General features: G+C 43.4%; 2 protein-coding genes across 5 annotated transcripts in view; one reads left to right on the forward strand and one right to left on the reverse strand.

Moving 5' to 3' along the window:
- LOC117459728 (serine/threonine-protein kinase VRK1-like) overlaps positions 1-7,304 on the forward strand; it is a 34,600-nt gene extending 27,296 nt beyond the window's left edge. Inside the window, exons 11-14 of one of the 2 annotated variants that reach the window (XM_034100813.2) lie at positions 3,522-3,688; positions 5,800-5,940; positions 6,624-6,827; positions 6,972-7,304. In XM_034100813.2, coding sequence (XP_033956704.1) covers positions 3,522-3,688; positions 5,800-5,940; positions 6,624-6,827; positions 6,972-7,304 — 845 coding nt within the window. The remainder of the gene's footprint in view (positions 1-3,521; positions 3,689-5,799; positions 5,941-6,623; positions 6,828-6,971) is intronic. The other variant, XM_034100814.2, reaches the window with a different exon arrangement.
- The window catches only part of fancl (FA complementation group L), a 28,659-nt gene continuing 14,640 nt past the window's right edge, over positions 7,300-21,318 (reverse strand). For 2 of the 3 annotated variants that reach the window (XM_071205618.1, XM_071205617.1), the window contains 6 exons: positions 15,571-15,721; positions 15,381-15,464; positions 13,832-13,877; positions 12,513-12,594; positions 11,446-11,562; positions 7,676-7,903 (listed from right to left, as the gene is read on the reverse strand). In XM_071205618.1, the coding sequence (XP_071061719.1) occupies positions 7,676-7,903; positions 11,446-11,562; positions 12,513-12,594; positions 13,832-13,877; positions 15,381-15,464; positions 15,571-15,721 (708 nt within the window). Of the gene's footprint in view, positions 7,388-7,675; positions 7,904-11,445; positions 11,563-12,512; positions 12,595-13,831; positions 13,878-15,380; positions 15,465-15,570; positions 15,722-21,318 lie in introns of those variants that run through there. The other variant, XM_034100817.2, reaches the window with a different exon arrangement.

The raw sequence follows: 21,318 nt of genomic DNA on the forward strand, positions 1-21,318 counted from the left end.
TGTATTCTGATTACGTAACGCCGTTATGTATTCCGTTACAACCCAACCCTGCTTCTAGGCTACTGTCCCGCAGCTCTGTTGGACTCTGTCGCAGCGGGGCTACTGCTGTGGTGCGGAGCGCATTAACCAGACTCTTCACAACGAAGGATCACTTCTTCTTCAGGGCAGGGAAGGTTTCGCAGTACGCAGTCTACTGTCCCGCAGCTGCTGCCTCTCTGTTGGACTCCGGTACTGCACCTTACTCACGAGACGTTGTAAACAAAGAAATGGGTGGGGGGCGAACGCAGTAACCACTCCGCCAACGCCACAGTCACCCCCGTCGTGCGGGCCGGATGAGAATGTCTGGCAGGCCAGATGTGGCCCGCGGGCCGCCAGTTGGTGGTCACTGATCTAGATTATTCTTTTTTAAGAGCGGTTTAATGACTGCAGTTTTCAGGGCCTGTGGAAAAATACCTGAGTGAAGAGATTTGTTTACTATATGAAGTAGTCCTGAGGCCATGCAAGGCAAAACATCTTTGAAAAATGCTGTTGGAATAATATCAAGGCAGCAGGAGGAGGATTTCAGAAGTTGTATAATGTCCTCTAGGTTTTTATCATTAATCTGATGGAATTGTGTCATGATGTCTGAATTGATGTTAAGTGGATACAGAGACAACACATTTGCTGTTCCTGATGCAGAGGCACTGACTGCTTGTCTGATTTTCTGAATTTTGTCAGTGAAAAAGGAGGCAAAATCATTGCACGCCCTGGTGGTTAGAAATTCAGAGGCTACTGACACTGGGGGGTTAGTTAGTCTGTCGACGGTAGCAAACAAGGCACGTGCGTTGTTTTTGTTTTTGGTAATGATGTCAAAGAAGAACGATTGTCGTGCGTTTTTCAATTCCAAATTATAAAGGCCAAGTCTCTCTTTATAAATGTCAAAGTGAACCTGGAGATTTGTTTTTCGCCACCTGCGTTCAGCTTTTCGACATTCTCTTTTTTCTGTTTTAACGGTCATGGCCTTTCTCCATGGAGATACTTTCTTCCCAGTCACTTCCTTTACCTTAATTGGAGCAATGGCATCTATAACATTTTTAATTTTTGAATTAAAATGATCTACTAGCTCATTTATGAGATGTTAGCAGGGGCAAGTGTGGAAGAAAAATTCTGAGTAAACATTTCCCTAGTATTTTCAGTTAAATATCGCTTTGTCGTTACCTCTTTTTGAACATTTGTGTGAACAGAAATAGAGCTCTCAAAGAAAACACAGGAATGGTCAGAGAGCGCAACATCAGTCACCACAACCTTAGAGATATTCAGACCCTTTGAGATAATTAAGTCCAGAGTGTGCCCCTTATTGTGCGTGGGCCCCGTCACATGCTGAGTCAGTCCATAGCTATCAAGAACACAAAACAGTTCTTTAGCCCCTCTGTCCTGGGGGTTGTCAACATGGATGTTAAAATCACCAACAATGACTAGACGGTCAAAGTCAATACACACTATAGACAGCAGTTCAGTAAAGTCATCAAAAAAGCTTGCACAGTATTTGGGTGGTCTATAGATATTTAGGAACAGAGCTCGAGAGGAGCATTTCAGCTGAAGGGCCACATATTCAAAATAATCAAAGTTTCCATACGATGTCTTGCTGCATTGAAGGGAATCATTGAACAGAATAGCAACTCCACCCCCTTTCTTATGCATTCTTTCCTGACTCAAAACTAAAGTTGGGAGGGGTTGATTCGATAAGAACAGCTGCACTGTTATTTTGTTCAATCCAAGTTTCTGTTAAAAACATAAATCAAGATTGTGCTCAGTGATAAAATCATTGATTAAAAATGTTTTTCCTGCCAAAGACCTGACATTTAATAAAGCTAGTTTAAGTTTGTTAAACACACTATCAGTCATGTTTTTTGTAACAAGCTGTGGCTGACATGGAATCACTGCTAAATTAGATAAACTCACACGAACGTTTGGGCGCTTCCTGTTTCTAAGATGATTCACCGCTCTTAATCTATTACCTATCAACACAGATATCGGCAAAGCTACTGGCAGGCAGGGCCCCCGGCATGTCCTGGGAAAGAGTTGAGAGTGCCATACGCCCTTGAGCCTGGACCCAGCACATATCAGTGAGAGTTTGTTGTGTTTTGTACACACACATCCTTATCAGGATGCTTTCTTGAAGGGAGGGGAGGTGGTTGACGTAGGCACGGTGATGAAGACGGAGGAGATGGTGCGCGTCGTTGAGGAGCGGGGGTAAAGGACTTGGTGCCAGCCCTGCGTATCGCCTTAGTTTGGTCTTTGAACTCCAGGAACGGAGTATCCTCAAAGGCGTTGACAGGGGGACGACGGGGGGGGTGGGGTGTGACGGGCAGTGGAGACTCCTCCGTGTACGGAGGAGTCTCCACCGCGTACGCCATCTTTTGAGCGTACGCCACGTTGATAAATCAAGCCCCAGGGCTTTAAACAAACTTCTTTACTGGGGACAGTTCATCCATTATGAATCCAAAGTGCGGGGCTCTCCACAAATATAAAAATGAATATTCAAAAGGTATTATAGGTGTTTTCTGGCAGAAGAAAACAATTGAGTTTTTGACCACAGCTGAATTTAAACTGACCGGACTTCTTTCTGTGGATTGATATGATCAGAGTGTCTTTAGCGTCCTCATACAACCGTTATCTGATTGGTTGCATTTCGAACAATCAGCGATACAAGAGGTGCAGAGCATGACGCAGAGTGTAGCGCTTCTGCCGAGACGTTTTACCGCAATTCATGTGAAAGCAGCTTCTGAGTCTGTAAACGTGCCTCAACAATGTTCCTGACAAATAGATCAAATCCTCTTTCTGCCTCCCCCTAGAATAAACCCTCCATCTTTCCCTCAGTTTCCTGAAGCTCCTGAATAACTGTCTGTACCGGTGAAACAACCGTCCCATCGACACACCTTTCAAAGTTAGTCTTGTTTTATCTCACCTCTCTATGGCGGGAGGTCACACCTGTGTGAGGCTCGGTGTGTGATGTGTGTTTGTTACCGGCCCCTCCTCTGCTGACGAGGCCCGGCTGCCCGCTGCAGATAAGAGCGGGAGGATGCATCAACTGTGTGTGTGTGTGACAAGTTCTACAGCAGGATGTGTCATACACGTCGTCCTGCCAGGGTGTGATGCATAGTGGCTGTGTATGAACCTTACACACAGACAAACAATGCATTCTATAGCTGTGTGCTAATCTACTCTCTGTAGGAGATACATTTCGGGGCGGTGTATTTGCTGGACTTGTGAGACCTTCAGGTTCATCAGTTTGTTTCTCTGCATGAGTACGTCTCCTAGTTTTTCCCTTACGGTTACATAAAGAAAATACGTAATCAGATTACTGTTACATTTCTAAACATTGGGGATTACTTGCAGGATTACAATGTTAGTAAAGAACTAAGAAGAGCATATAGTGTTTGTTGTAAAAGGATCAGATTTGATGTCAGTACTGTTCTGTGTGAATCTATACGGTATGGAAAGGGTTTCAGAATGTGATTCTGATGTGTTTGTGTCTTCAGATGAGGTGGAGGCGTTCCTCAGTTATGTGAAAACTCTGGATTACCAAGAGAAGCCAAACTACAAGCACCTCAAAGTTCTGCTGGCCAGTGTCCACACGGGGGGGCTGGACTTCTCTGTGCCACAAGAACCCGCAGGGGGGTCCACCACCAAGCCAACTAGGGAGAAGGTGAGACAGGAACAGCTTACATGTGTAAACGTTTTGTGTCTAATAGTCTTATAGCCTAATATAACAATATACATATGACATACTTCTAAAAGTCAGAGTATTCCGTAGGAACAGTATATGTATAAACGGCAGGAAAGAAATTGAATGCACCACAGAGCTGGTACAGATATACACTATGTAATACAAACTCTATAGACAGAATAAATATGAATATAATATGATCGGTCGTTGACACTTGAATAAATATAAGTACGCTATTGAAGATATAACCGTTTTGACAGTTTATAAACAGAATAAGTGACTAAGACTAATGTGCAAAGTCAGTCAAAGGTATCCAGGAGTGTGTTGGGTGGGGGGGGTGCAGGCAGCTGTCATCGTGGTACATGCAGGTGACAGCGGTGGAGAAAAATCTCTTTCTGAAACAAAGCCCTAAGGAAGTGCGCATATTTTCGTAGTGGCGCTACATCTTTTGGTTCAGTCTGTGATGTCATTGGGTAAAATGACTTTTTCCCATTGATATAAAACTCAATACAATATGTTTTTGTCTTTAAATCATTAGGGTGGACTCCAGAGTTATTTCCCCTCATTTTCTATGACTGAGCCGAGAGCGGCAGATCGGAGGAACATTCAAGTGCACATGCTTTATTGGCCCATACTGGATGATCCGGGTACTATTCGAGTCTAGTCGCTCCATTTTGACTTCATGCTCCACTAAGCGACTCTGACAGGAATGAACGGGCCCCGACGCTTTATTCAATCCTCTTTATACAGCCATGTTCTGAACCCGTTTGTCCTGGTATGGAGGTTCTTGTCGTGCCTTCCAGAGGCAGGAGAGCAAACCGTCTGTAGGGGGTTGGAGACAATGCTGTACACCCCCCGCAGACACCACGTGTGCTGGACCGATGATGCGTTGGTCAGTGTTCTTCTGTCTGATGCGGTGCGATGCTATACACGGTGCAGTGGGAGAAGTTCACTGAGGATACAGGTGGTCTTTTCTTCTCAGGAAGAAAAGACGCTGGTGAAACTTCTTAACTAGGATCGAGGTGTCAAGCGTCCAAGAGAGGTCCTCAGGGATGTGGACACACTGAAACTTAAAGCTGGAGACAGGTTTAAACTCTGTCCCCTTTATGCTGATGGGTGTGTGTGCTGCCTTTGGAGTTCTGCAACATAAAAACATCTTCATCTGCTCTTCAACAAACCTACCATTGAGAAGCGTTTGATCACGGGTTCACAGCGAGCAGGGAATAGTTTATATGAAATGTTTTTGCACTCCGTGAACAACGGGTCACAAGGCTTCCTGTTTGAGTCTCTTAACCCCAGAGTGGAGAAACGTGACAGCAGTGAAGGGGAGGGTTAACCTCCCCCCTCCCCCCTCCCAATGATTATGTGAACCGGGTCTACAGGTGGAGGGGACTGTGATTCGCCTCAAACTCAGCAGAATCACTCCTTGACCCCTCGGGCCCCGGCTTGCCTCTCCACGGCCCAATTTCAAGAAGTTGATGACACACACTTTCCCCATAGCGCGGGGCCGCTCCAATTATGCTCCTGATCCCCGCTCCTCTCCTTGTGTCATTTCATTTCCATGCTAAAGTGCTGGCCAGTTTGATCCCTAGTTAAACAGAAGTGGCCATTTACAGGCAGCTTAGTGCGCAGAGTAAATGTCAGCAGAGATAAAGGCCGCTCAGCGCAGCCAATCACTGAAGAGCTCCCCACTGCTGTTGGATAAATATATTATTATTTTATCGGTAATTATAGTGATGCTAGGGGGAAGTTTCATTTAAGAGAGAAAAGTCCATTTTTATGTCATCGGAGTGAAGTTGCTACACAAAGTTAAACAATCTTACAATTGGTATGACTGGCTGCTACTTTAATACTTGTATGTGTTCACTTACAATGCTGCTTTCTGTTTACCATTAATACGTATCTTTTTGTTGCTATTAATTCAATATACCCTTTAATATTATGTGCCTTTTATCTGCACTCTACCTTTGCTGTAAATCTGTAAATGTCCCCGCTGTGGGACGGATAAAGGATTTCTGGTATAACTTAATAATTCAATTAAGAGTTCAAAAGTTAAAAGAGGAAGACACTCCCACCTTTGTGTCAAACAGAAAGCAGGACGAGTCAAAAGACCACCCAAAGCCAAGGCTGTCCCCGCAGAGGTGGAGGACAATGAAGAGGAGGAGATGAAGGCTAAACCAGTGCCAGCTCGCTACATACGAGGACCGCCCCTCACTAAACCTCAATCACCGGTAAGGTCTGAAACGTCACCGGTTATTGACAATCTTTGTCAAATTGATTTTGAGATATTGCAGAAAATGCGCCAAACAACCTTTTATGATAGCTTTAGTTTTGTACAGCATCATAATGTATACACATTCACACCACTTTTACAAGTGTAATTACAATAACTGTAAATAAAAGCTGATGTTAGGCTATATACACATTACATTGCGATGTGTATCACCACCGCTAAGCTTAAGTGGTCAAATGCTAACTCATGTCCGCACCACTCGTTCTCGTCCATTGAAATAGTCCTGGGAGCAGGTGTGTACAAATGATCTCGGAATTGAATCCCTCAAGAAAATGTGTCAAACCAAGACTCGATCTTAAACACGTCTCACAGAACACTGAGAATAAAGAGTGCTTGCATTGAAGTGGAAAACTCCATTTTCACTTTCTCAATGGTACGGTCCAAAGACAGATCATGTTGATAATGGAATCATCTGTGGCTAGGGTCAACAGGAAGTCTTTCTTTCAACAGACTCATGATGTTTTGAATGCTAAAGCAGAATGAGAATGATTTAACAATATTTTATTTTCCTAAATCCGGACACATTAACAGTGTTACCACGGATACAAGGAAACATACCATTGCACTCCAAAAGAATCCAATCAAACATAAATAAGAGCTATGTTTTGCTGTTTCTCCTAGAAGGAAGTTGAAGATGTGCCTGCTGTCAGCAGATCATTGAGGACAAGAGGTGCTGTGACTTATATGGAAGATGACAGCGAATCTGAGGAAGAAGAAGATGATGAGGAGGAGGAGGAGGAAGAAGAGGCCAGTCCCAGACCCAGACCCATCGCTGCATGCTATCTGAGGGGCCCCCCTATCAGCCCCGGAGCTCAGTCCAAACAGGTGTGAAGACGAGAAGCTCCAGCAGTCAGTGTTTTTGATTTGCTGTGAAGTTTATTTGTACAAGTTAAATAAAACAAATAATTATTAGTTTATAAAAAAAAAGTTTGCACCTATATAAAAAGCCAACACTTTAATCTTTAACAGAAATATACGGGCAGAAAAACAGACGGCTTTTCCGCGATGGAGAGAAAGAAACGACAGCTCCTATCACACAGGAGGAAACACTGTGAAGCACAGGGGGGGAGATGGGAGGGAGGGCGGCCCACCCATGAGTGTGTGAACCAGGGGTGGGCAGCTCTAAAACTCCAGGAGAAGGACCCGCCTCAGATTCAGGGGTACGAACACACACACAACTCTGAACAGGAAGCTCCTCCCACGCGCAGGAACGGATGGTTCTCCATGTTCTTTTTCGCCGGCGTCTTCTTCTTCCTGGGTGCCGCTCTTGGTGTTTGCCAACGTGAATTCAAACCTTTTTGAAAAACATTAAAGGGATCTCCCAGTCTTTCATCACTGGAACACACTCCTTAGGACCTCGGGGCGGCCATTTTCACCGTGATAGGCTGAAACAGAAGGAGAAGCTTATTGAATGCGGTACGAGAGATGGCTTTGTGAACAAATGAAGTGGGCTCTTGTCTAACTGGACTGTAGATGAAGGATTCCCAAACAAAGTCATAAAAGTGCCTTTGATTAAATGATAGATATGGAGTATCAAACACTTCACTTTGCGCATCACACAAGGAGCAGCATGAGAACAACTGAATACAGTGTAGAGAGAAGGCTATGTAAAGATGTGTGCTAATTAAGTAAGATGAATGTGTTCTATTGAGGCTGTAGTGAAGGCCTTTATCTCACACACACACACACACACACACACACACACACACACACACACACACACACACACACACACACACACACACACACACACACACACACACACACACACACACACACACACACACACACACACACACACACACACACACACACACACACCCACCTACCTTGCTGCAGTAAGGACACTCTCCAAAAACAATGTTGAAGCTCTGCCTACTGGAGGGGAGCGCTCGCAGCCACTGGAGGAAGAGGAGAGAAGAAGAAAAGACACTTTGGATCCGATGTGTCAAGTGATAATAACCCCTTGTTTCAATGCACTTTTCAAGATAAGCATTTTAAGGGCTTTTATGTGGAACTTAAGGCATTTCTCCCTTAAACTAAGCTCTAAAGAAACGTCTGTATGCTGCGTCTAAGTGAATAGAGTGGTGCAGGAGCTAAACCTGGAAATGAGTTAGCATGTTAGCACTCCCAAGTTTACTTGTCTTGATTGTTTTTGTATTGTTGGGCTTTGGTTACAGTGAAGAATTAAGATCTGTGGTTAGTAAATGTTTGATCTACGACATAAAATAAGCCAATAAATACGACACCGATGAAGCCTTACGTGTTTTAAAAATACCGAACAAGTGACTAAATAATCAGCGCAGCCACGTCATGTAGTCTGTTTATATCCTGACGTTCGTATTTATGCTTATAAAAGCTGTGTTAATATGTGGAGATTATCCTTATCGAAAATGTTTGTTTGCCACAGATTGTATTTTTTAAATCCCCATTGATTTTGGTGAAGGAACCAGGAAGATGCTAACTTTAGGGTCACTGCACCACTCTATACACAGTATTTCAACAAAGTAGTCCCTGCTCAGGCAGTTGGAGCTCATTTCTTGTGTCCTCAGTAGTGCTCCACCTTTAATAATCCTTCTCCTTACCTCTGAGTGCCGAGCTGAAAAAAACGGTGCTATCGGTATCAGAGATAACAGTACAGTTTTTGAAACACAGATTTGTAGCAAACCTGAGAAGGACCAATGCTGTGACAGAAATCCTCCACCTGGCTCACTTTAACATTATGGTACATCAGGGGTCGGCAACCCCTGGCACGCGTGCCAATGGTGGCACCGTAACCAGTGGCACGCTAGGAATTAGTGGAATAAGTGCAAAATATTTAAATAGTATTTTCGGATCCTGAACGAGACCGCCGCCAGAGCGCGTCTCCCCGTTACCTCCAGAAGGAAGCCATGCACGCAGCGCAGCCCCGCTCTCTTTATCTCCAGGTGACTTTCTGCCGCTTTCCTCCGTGGTGCTGATCGCTTCACCACGGAGGAAAGCACTTCACTAATTGCAGTACCCATAAGGAGCTGTACAAATGCCGCAGTTTTTGCGTGGCTTTGTTTTTAGTTGAAAGCCCAGTGTGGCGATCTGCTCATCTCTCATTGAAATAATGCTACAAAGGGGCGGACTGGCCTTCTGTGCGATGAACTTTCCTGTCGGCTCCCAGACCGTAGTCGAGGAGGGCAGAAGCAACCAGCTTCAGGTTCAATAACCCACTTTAGCTTAAATGACTGGAGAGAAGAGAGCTCTTCTTGGGAGGCCGTTGCATTTATTTAGCTGTTCTTCTGTTTCACAAAATACATCACAGACCTCTGTTTTTCTGCTTCCTCGTTTCACTTCCAGATTTTCTTTTGTAATGGCACTTCGTATAAAAAAGGTTGCCGACCCCTGTGGTACATTAAGTGTGTTCAAATGGGCTCTTAATGACATTTTCTGTGGTTGTATTAAGGCTGGAAAGCACAACTATTGAATGTATTATCAGTATTGTATAATTTTTCCAGAATAAAAACACATCTTGTTGCATTTGAACAATTTTCTTTGTTTACACAACTATTGGATCAAATAATTTATTTTTCACAAATGAGTTTGGGTTATGTCCAATCATTGAGTAAAGGATTATGGAATTATGTTTTTCTGTAATTAAGAAACAGAAAAGAAAAGGCCAAGTTTCTGGACATACTATTCTATGATTTTTTTTTTAAGATTTTCTAACAATGAACAATAATTTGTGTTCTTTATTTTTTTAACATACTCCCCTTTGCTAATTTTCTTACAATAGATATATCATAATATTTTAATAATACACTTTCCACATACAATACTATGTTTTTCAACATACTATATGACTTTTTTAACACAATATTTTGACATACCTTTTTATGTTTTTTGACATACAATAATATGTATTTTTTACAAATATTTTGACATTGACATTTTTTTCAACATACTATAGGCTACTGGACTATTTTTATAAATATGTTTTAAATACTATACTATGACTTATTATCCAAATTCAAAACTGACTTTTACAACATAATGTTATGAAATTGCCACATTTTTCCACATACTATATTCTGATTTTTTCCCACATGCTTAAAACTATGATTATTTGTTCAAGTTTCTATACTATGATCTTTTCATCAAATATGATTACAATATACTGTATATCATGATATTTAAAGGTCCCATGTCATGGCAGTGTTTCCCCTACCATTGTCTTGGGGGTGCGCTGCGCCCCACCAACGGAGCCCCACGCCCCCCCCTGAAATTCAAGGTGTTTAAAAAAAGAATTCAATTTTTATTTTAATAATTATTTTTATATATATATATATATATATATGGTATAATTTAAGTTGTGAGTTTAGTGTTTTTGACCCTAAGAAACACTGATGCATTAATCAATAACAATAATCCACAGCTCCTCTGCTCCAGAGGATTTCAAAAATATATATCCCAACGCCACCTCGCCGAGTTCACACCAGTGAGCCAGCTCACACTGTCCGCTCCTCGCAGCAGCGAGCCTCGCAACGTCCCGCCGAGTGTGTGTGTGTGTGTGAGGAAGTCCGCGGATTGGTCCAAACGTAACGACTCCGCGGACGTAACGGCTCCGCGGACGTAACATAACGGCTCCGCGGACGTAACGGCTCCGCGGACGTAACGGCTCCGCGGACGTAACATAACGGCTCCGCGGATTGGTCCATTACGTTACGTCACTATACCCAAATACGTCACTGTACCCAAGAAGCAAACAATGGAAAAAGAGAAATCTCCAACGAGGCGTTCTGGGGCAGCACACACAGGTCTTCTCCGTGTTAGAGTTGTACTCGCTACAGGGTGTACTTTGAGAGTGTGTGACTCTGCAGACCCTTTACATGCAGAACAAGCTACATAACACAAGGGGACGGGTAATGACCGGAAAAGCATGACATGGGACCTTTAACTCCCTATACTATGAGGTTTTTTTACATTATTATGACTGGAATATTCCCAACATCCTTTTCTATGACCATTTTTTTATATTTTACGTCATGTTTTATTAAATCTTTTTCGAGATACGACACTGACTTTTTTTCGACATAATATACAATGAATTTTTCCTGATATTTTTTTAATTAATTAATTTTTTTTTCTTTTTACATATTCTTCAATATACTTTTTTTGTACATACCATACCACTGAATGTCAGAATATCTCCGCTTCTGCTGCTTGAATGTTTTCACTATTCTATTCTGAGCCCCCAAACTTCATGGAGGGGAATCATTCATCACTGGAATGAATCTTCTTGTATCTTAATTATCCATAAAGCCTGTGTTACTTTATCCTTCTCAACTGAAACATTAAGAATGACACCTGTCTATTCACTTAAATAACCTTCAGTTTTTTAGAACTATGTAATCTGTAGATGCTCCTCACAGCCGTGTGTGTGTGTGTGTGTGTGTGTGTGTGTGTGTCTCCATACCTCGTAAAGACAGGCCTGGTGAAATGGCTGTCCGCAGCGAGGGTCATTGCACACCTGATCAGGGATCGCATCTTCAAGACGATAGGAGTAACATATCCCACACTCCACACTGAAGCTCTACACACACACACACACACACACACACACACACACACACACACACACACACACACACACACACACACACACACACACACACACACACACACACACACACACACACACACACACCACACACACACACACACACACACACACACACACACACACACACACACACACACACCACACACACACACACACACACACACACACACACACACACACACACACACACACACACACACTAATAAATACACAGCGTGATTTCTTACATACACTACAGATGCTTAAGATATGGGCAGGTCCTCTGTAACCACTTAGTGTTAAACAAGCGTCTAGTTAAAACTGCAGTGCTAACATCACCCTGTAACACCCCGAATCCCCCCCCCACACACACACACACACTTTTCTCTCCGCCTCGTTTGCATTTTGGCATAATGAGAAGCTCCTGTGTTTCTGGAGCTATCCATTAAGAGAGGATGGCAGGTATAAAAAATAAATCAACATCTGGTCAACCCAACTTTTTTGCACTGCTCTGAATGTTAATGAAGCCGAAGCATTAATCACCGCGGCGACAGCAGATAAACACGGCGCCCTTTAAACCCCTTCCACGTGGAGGGGAGGGGGGGAGCCGAGCCTCAGAAACAGAGAGATAAATGCTTTTTGCGTGATTAAAGTGATTTGATAGTGCCGAGAATTCTGCCATCTTTGTTATTCTAATGATCTTTTCTGTAAACAACCCAATTAAAGGAGAATTTGTGCCCACCTCATGGAACAACAACACAGAGAGAAAACATATGGAAATGAACAGAAAAATAGGCAGTATCGTATGTCCACCCCCTTATAACTCGGAGCTCAAACCGACGCACAAACTGGAGGATACACACACACACACACTCGCTTGAAGGTAATCGTGATGGGAACGGACATGTTTGAAATGGAAAGGGGGCAACTGTGTCACGTACAGATTTTTCGTGGGTGGCAGGTGACGGGAATTCGATCTCCAAAACATCCCGGAGGTTGTGCAAGACGCTGGAGTCCGGGTTCCTGCCAGAGAGCACAGACAGCTCTTCACACACTAATTAACCACATGCAAATCAGCCTGCAAAGACACTGGGGGATGATTAGGAGACTTTCACCATTGGTATAAAAAAAAGGGAAAAAAGCTAAAGCTGATTCAAACTGAACAGCGGTGGAGGAGATTTTCCTCAGACATGTCATGCAGAGAGGCAAATGTTAAATCCTGTGGTGAGAGTTAAGATTATGTGCTTTACTTTAAACTGAAGAGTAGCTGTGTGGGTTTTTCCGATGATAATCATAGTGGTGGGACTTTAGTATTTCGCAATTCTAGAAATGTAGTCGATACCAATAATATTCCAGGATGCTTAAAAAACAACATTGAAAACCATCGAGTGCTTTATGATACTCTTATTTGTAACATTGCCATACTGTTTGTTGTTGTTTAAAAGGTAATACGTTCTCACATTGACTGAATAGGGCTTTACCATATCACAATGTAACTCGATAGAACCTTGATTGTTCAAGTTAGCATAGCATTTAAGCGACTTTGAGACTTGAAAAGCGCTATATAAATTCAATTTATTATTATTATCATTATTTTTTAGCTCCATTATTTAGCCAAGCAGTACTGTGCTATCCGCCGGCTGCTAACGGCTAATGTGTGCCTTCCTCTTGCCCATTTAACCACAGTTTTGTTCACCATGGAGCATGACCAGGAACACAAATAGATGTTCTATTGTCCTTGGGAACACACACAGCGTGGTCCTACAGTACCTGTAGCTGGCCGGCTCTGTTGTGATTGTTCAACCGCTTAGAGATGTCCCGCCCCTTAGCCTATCAAGTACAATGTGTTCAAGCGCTAGCCACAAGAAGCGTGAGTGTTACATAGTGATGTCATTATGTTCCTGAAGTAAACAAAGGAGTCCAATGGGGAGTGTGGGAGAGAAACTCTCTCTGGAGGGACATTTGGGATTGTAGCCTTTGCAGACCATTTAAATACACAAACCTATATAACACTACAGGAAGGGGAAACCCACACAAGCATAGAAGGGCCTCTAAATATATTTTCAATCAAAATGATGCAAAAGTAATCACTTCCTTATATATCTTAAACCCAATAAAACCGAGCAAAAGCAAAAGTCCAAATCGTACAGGTTTAGTAAATAATAATGTGATCATTGCATTATCGTGTTTCTGAAAGACAGTCTAATGAATTGAATGATACCAAACGTACACAGCATGCTTGTAGAGACGGAACCCTTACCACAGGTGCATGTTGGCGTTCAGCCTGTTCCTCAGCGGAGTCACCACTGCAACAAGGAGAAGGGATTTATTTGGTGTAGAACGTAAACGGTAATACTAATAAAATCCTTGAAATTTGATTTCAAGGACCTGCGGACTCCGTTGTTATTGTATATAAGCCCTCTGAAAATGACGCCTTAGAAACCCCTCACTCTGCATACTCTGGCCCTCCGTTATCAGAGAACAGGCCATCAGCGCTGTCACATCTGAACCAGCGCCGTGCCTCTGTTCCACGGGGAGCTTTGTCTCCGTGCAGCACTCAGCACTTTCACTGTTTGCTATTCCTACATGCAAAAAGCAATATTGTGCGCGACCCCTCGTATTTGAGGGTCTCCGCCTGCCTCCCGTCTTGTCGGCTGAAGTGTGTATCTGTTTAATATCTTTTGAGTTGCATTGCTAGGCAACAGGCTAGGAGTTGCGTGACCTTGGGTTTACAGAAACAATGGACGACAATTGACGGGGACTTAAATAGAAAGCCGGAGCTCGCAGGCTGACTCCGGTGTCGGCGTGGCGGGAATGAAAACATTGTGGCAAAGTCTTCTGACACGACGACAGACAACAGGCAACACGAGCAGTCTGGTTGGAGTCCAGAGCATCGGATCTGGTAATGGCGAGCTGAATCTGCACCTTATTGCCCGGGATGATCCTCGGCTGGCCGGTTATCTTTATACAAACAGGGATCTGATGAAGAGTCTCATGACAGTTATTCCCATTAGTTGTTTAGGAAGTAATCAATCAAATGATTAGTGTATGATTTAGATTATCGTTTAACTTGCCAAAACAAGCAACTACTTAAATGTGAGCATTTGCTGCTTCTGGGTTTTTTGTCAAATGTAATGTAGATAAAACATTTGGGGGGATTTAAGGTAGATTAAAGAGGACATATTATTTTTAAGAGATGTGTCGGAAATGTCCCGCCTCTTAGCATAACATGTACGATGTGTTGGAGCACTAGTCAAGAGAACATAGTGATGTCATTATGTTCTGGAAGTAAACAAAGGAGTCCAATGGAGGCCTTTGAGGCAGGGTGGGGGGGGGGGGGGGGGTGTGTGGGAGAGAACACAGGGATTTGAGCCTTTGCAGACCATTGACATGCACACAAACGGAAACCCCCAAAAAGCAGAATAGGCTTGTCATGATTGCAAGCGACGCATTTACACAAAAGCCCCTTTCAGTTATAACATCCTAGTTGTCAATATACTTGTTTAGTGTTAATAAGAAATGTTAGCAACACTTTCCAAATGACTTTGATAGACTTCCAGGAATCACACGGTTTGTTCCTAATGTGTCATTTGATATATACAAAAAATGAAATAAATAAATATACATTTGGTGCAATCTGTATGTAAACCATGTATTCTTAACCTCATGCGCTGTGTTCTAATAAGGAGAGGATTGCACACGCCCTAATGAAGTGTGTCACCTTTGAGTGTGTAAGGGTGCAGATATACTTCTTGTGCCGCAAAACAAACTGTCCAGTGTGGCCATGTCTCCGGGGTTCGACTACCCACCATGCTCGGCTCCCAGCAGGCAGCACTCTGGCAGCATCTGTGGGTGTCTGGGATCCACCTCCACCTTGATGGACGTGTTGTTTCCTGCACAGACGGGATGTATCATTTACTTTGAGTGTCTTTTCTATTGAATGAACTGTATGTATAGTTGCATGATCAGTGTGAGAACTCAGTTAAACATAAAGTGTACCGATGGCGATCCGCCTCATGGTGTCGGAGCGACTGGGTTTCTCCGGCTCCAGAATCCAGGTCTTACTGTCAATCTCATCCAGGACATCCCAGAACTCAGTCAGGGACTCCAAGAGCAGCAGGAACTGACTGTGGAGCTGCTCCAGAGTGCTCTAAATGAACACAAGAAAAAGCACATTTAATTTTAAGAGAAACCAGATGTATCCTAAAGCTTCTGTTAGACGACTGGTTCTTTATTGTTACCGAACAAAACCGTGTCCAAACAGCAGATGTCATTTCTGGAAGCAAGGGGAACAGTTAGCCGGTCCAAAGTAACACATGGAATTGCCTACAAACGGGGGACGGGTGGCGCAGTGGTCTGTGCATCCGATCATCAGATCAAGGGGTGCTGGGGAACTCCAGTTCGAAACCCGCTCCTGCCGCCACTGCGTCAGGCCGTTGTGACCTTGGGCAAGACACTTCACCCGGATTTGCTCCTGTGGGTATTGTCCACAGTACATGTATGATACTAATGTGTACTTGTAAAAGCGCCTCGATGACCTCGAGGCGTGAAGATGGACGGTGTGGCGCAGTGCGCTGTGCAATGATCATCAGATCAAGGGGTGAAACCCGCCGCTGCTGCGTCTGTAAAGCCGGTGTGTCCTTGGGCAAGACACTTCACCTGAACTTGCTCCTGTGGGTATTGTCCACAGTGACCATTGCATGTATACAAAATATGTGTAATGTGTATATGTAAAGCGCTTCGAGCATCTGGAAAAGCGCTATAAGGAATTATTAATTATTATTACAAACAGATATAAAGCTGAATAATTAACATGTTTTTTCTTGTTTGAGGAAAAAGCCTTTAAAATGCCTGAGTCCACATCGCGGCTGTTTCTGAGTGGTGGCGTCTTTTTTGAATTTGTGTGTTGGAGCAAAGGCGGTGGACCCTGGATGCTGTTGATACCTTGCATGAAATGCTGTGTTATACAATTTAGTTGTAAGTAACCTAATATGTTCAATGTTGTATCTGTTAAGAGTAGAATGTATGTGACATAGTAAAAAAACAAGGCCTAACTAACTGCAGAGATGACTGAATTGAAACTGCACTATTAGAACATATATGCACAAAGTGTACATCAAAGAGGTTGGTCCTTCACCAAGGTAAACGGACGAGAATTAAGGGTGCTTTCGCTATAAATATGTTTATACAACTGTTGCTTAGCAGTATGATCTCAGGGTCTGATTGGACAGAGTGTTGTTGGTGACATTAAGTTATTCTGCATTGTCCTCTGACCGCCTCCAGCTAACTCATCCGAGCCCGTTAGAACTCCACACAATGCAAAATAAGTGTAGAACTTTAAGGGTTAAGGAGGAAGTTCTTAAAACGGCCCAGTCCAGAACTCTTCCTTTCCGATAGTTGCTGCCTGTAAGAGTTGAACTTGTATTGCCGTATACATATTATCCTCCTCGCTCTAAAGCTGTCGGACTGCACAGTGAAGCTCATTCAAACAAACTTCTGGTTGGTCTTCACGGTGAAACATTTTCAAACAAATATATAGCATAAATAATAATAATAATCTACAGGCGAAGCTAGTCTGCATTCAGAAGCGGTAATACGCTGTCAAGATACCGTAGATAAAACACTGATATGAGGCTCAGCCTGAACAGGAAGCTGTGTAGACACACAGCTTACGACTGTACTCTAAGTAAAATGCTAACATTAGCACGCTAACATGCTCTGAATGACAATGATAACATGCTGATGCTAAGCAGGCATACCGTTTTCCACTTTCCCCATCCTTCATTCACATATTAGCATGCTTCTGCTAATCAGAACTGCACAGAAAGGACTGTACAGCTGAGGCTGCTGGGAACGTCTGTAGTTTTTTGCAGGTGTATGTGAACGGTTGTGCTCCAGTCACTGCTTCCTGCTTCCCCTAATTGTCATTGATTGTCTGGTAGTAAAATAAGCACTTGTAGTTATTCGACTTTGGATTGGTCGGACAAAACAAGTAACTTTAATAAGTCAACACTTAAAAACTATAAAATACTATTTTTCACAGGGAAACTGGAGTGAACTGAAAGTGCATATATCAATTGGCAGGTTGGTTAAAACGGTAACAACTTAAAGCACACACACACACACACACACACACACACACACACACACACACACACACACACACACACACACACACACACACACACACACACACACACACACACACACACACACACACTTAGAGGAGAGAAAGGGAGGCTGATAGAGGTGTCAGAGACCAATACAGATGGAATGAGAGAGAAAAAATTAGTGGGTAAAATGAACCAAAAATTATGGGTCATTGTGCCAGCACAGTGCACACAATTAAGCATCGTCCAGGTGCTGAGAGCCTCGGCAATTACAGCCCAATTAATGCCAGTGGTGATTACGGTTACAGCTCAGGATAACTATGCTCGGCCCAGTTCAGGAAGAAGAAATAAAAAGAGCTGGTAATTGAATTCCTGCTGTATCTTTGAGAAGAACGTGTGACAGCAGAACGCTGGAAGAAAGTACGAGAGACACTGAATCTGAGCTGAGATCTGATCCTCAATCAGTACTCTTCATCTATGTATGCCATCTCTGGCTGACCTTAATCTCGCTCAAAAAGCAGGCAGGCTTCCCTCTTATTTACATCATCGACATTGCACTATAGAATGGAATTTATTAATAGAATACCCTTTGGTGTCAAATCACAAGACCTAATCTCGCAATTTCGTAGTAGATCACTAATCAACTCTAAAGCGGCATTCAAATGAAACACAATGTGCCCTTTGTTCACCACGAGTCAACAGCTAGTTGGGTTGTGTTTCCATGACGACACACCCTTCTAGCTTACGGCCCTGCATTGGGCTGTTACCTGATTGGTACCGCGTTGAAAGGTGAGCAGCACAAAGTCAGAGTTCAAATAATTGTGACTTTTAGTGCAGCGCTCCGCAACAGTGTCGAGCAGTGATCAACAGCAAAGGTAGCACTTCCGCCACGTCGGGCGGCAACACCCATAGAAACACCACGTCAGCGCGGAGCCGTGTCACCGCGTACCGTGTGAATACAGCATGACAGTATGTCAGTGAACACCTTTGGCTCCGCGGGGTAATCTCCGCCTTGTTCAATGTTTCAGTGTAAATAAAGTGAAATGCTAATGCGGCTATGAAGGAAGTAACTAACAGTCGAATGACTTCACTTCAGCACCGCTAAACTAAAGGTGGCTAATGTTCGGCATGATGACGTGTAATTGTCTTATTTAGTCACATGATAGCAAAAGCATAACAATCAGAAAAGCTTCAGAGATTCACCAATGGGGTATTTGCTGACTCTTTCCAAACAGTTGTACTAATGGTCAGATCATTAGATCATTATTCAGTCAAACTATTACTAATTCTAACTCGTTACAGCTTTACACATGTAATCACACACACTAAAGTACTATAGCATCCCATGATCACCAACACATATGGTTTTAAGCTCATGACTGGCTTTTTCATAACTGAGCTGTGATTTAAAAAAATAATTCAAATGTATTGTGAAAAAAATATATAGAATCTATATATTTGAACAAACAATTTGCATTTAACTGTAGCCCTGGTGTCCACCCAGCATCTTATTCACACAGAACCCTTTAGTCTCCTAGCACAAACTAAACACACAGACAGACAAACAAACAGGTTTATTTCTCTTCCCATTGAAGTTCCACACAAATGCACTGAGTGGCATGTCTTGGCCCTGCAACAGAGCAGGCAATAATTACTCATTCAAATGAACATGTCAGGACTGCCTACAGACAGGGCCTTCCCCCGCCACACACACACACAGACAAAAACACACTTGGCGCAGATGCAAGCACATACACACATACGCACACACGCACACTTCATGTTGCAAGGTGGGAGAGATCCATCAACGGCGCAGCAGGCAGACAGGCTCCATACGGCAGCGCTGTTCTAAGCTGGTCCTCACTGTACGCCTGCCATGTATCAGCTCAATGACACACACACACACACACACACACACACACACACACACACACACACACACACACACACACACACACACACACACACACACACACACACACACACACACACACACACACACACACACCACACACACACACACACACACACACACACACACACACACACACACACACACACACACACACACACACACACACACACACACACACACACACACACACACACACACACACACACACATAAAACACTAGTAAGCCTGTCCACTGAGAGTACTTGTTATGATGGCCAGAGCGACTGGTGTGACTGAAAGAAAAATTATAGCAACAAAAAAACAAAAAAGACGTGTGTGTGTGTGTGTGTGTGTGTGTGTGACACAGACTCAGAGGCAGTGACAGAGATGAAAAGCAGAGGCAGAGTGAAAGAAGCGAGACGGCAAACAACAATAACGAGGAAGCAAAGAGATACAAAGAGCCCACAGCTGGTTTCACATCAAAACACTTTCATGACAATTACAGTGGACTCAATTTGAGGGGCGGGAAAAGAAACGTCTTATTACAGAAGAGAAGTGTTTGTCCAATCATGCACCAGGATGAGTCAAGTGTGTTGATGTGGCCCTTAATCACAGTTTGAGCTCACATTACAACTATTAGATGGAAACATCAACCTTTCCTAAAGCGAGGCTCGGAGGATCATTGAGGACGGGTGGGCTGACTATTTATACATAATAAAGTGTTGCAGTACGTCCTTAAACGCAGAAATAACTTTATAACATGTCCGGTTCCCTTGTCTCAGTTATCATGTGTTTTTATGTGTAAGTAACTTAGCCTGATGTAAACAGCACAATATTTGAAATGTAATGGAGTAGGAGTTTAAGTAGCACAAAATACATATATGCTCAAGTAAAGTACAAGTTGGTCAAAATAGTACTTGAGTACAGTACTTAGTTATAGGGATGTCCCGATCACCTTTTTTTGCTCCCGATCCGATTCCGATCATTTGATTTTGACAATCTGCCGATACCGATTTTTCCCGATCCGATCTTTATGCAATGCGTTAAGAGAAAACAAAGGTAACAGATAACGGCTGGTCATCCAACGCGATGAGTTCAGCTATCTTGGCTGTTATTGTGTTGGCCTTTTCACTGTTCTGGGGCCGTTTCTCTTCCCTTTTAAAAGTCTCTGAAAGTGTCGGTTGCTTCAGTGCCGTTACCCGAGTGGCCGCTGTGTACTCGTCGTGTTGTTGTTGTTGTTGGTGTTTGTTTCTCAGGTGGCGTGTTAGATTGGTCGTGTTGAACGTAGCTCTGTTCTTTCCACCACGCGGAACCTCTGCCTTGCAAACATTGCATCTGGCTGTTACACTGCCTTCGCTTTCAATTTTATAATACTTCCAAACTGCTGACATTTTCTCTGTCCCGACTCCCGAGTCACCAGCTGAACGTAGCCTCTCGTTAGCTTACTGCTACTATTAGACACTGCGCCCACTCTGTTGCCAGATTTCAGAGAAATAAGCAACCTGGGGCCTGTACTACGAAGCTGGTTCAACCTAACCTGGATATGTTTGAGTTAGCCGGTTGGCCTAATCCAAAACATACGCGCTCTCGCTAAACGGTACTACGACGCGGGTTATCAAGTGGATCGCTCAAGCCAGCCGTGTCCTATCTAGTTAGGTGCGCGTTCACATGAAAGGGGTGGTATCTGGAGCATTCGACCAATCACAAACATGGAGAAGCGTACTGACAGCACAGCGTCATACT

Source organism: Pseudochaenichthys georgianus, chromosome 15, assembly GCF_902827115.2.
Source record: "Pseudochaenichthys georgianus chromosome 15, fPseGeo1.2, whole genome shotgun sequence".
NCBI lineage: Eukaryota > Metazoa > Chordata > Actinopteri > Perciformes > Channichthyidae > Pseudochaenichthys > Pseudochaenichthys georgianus.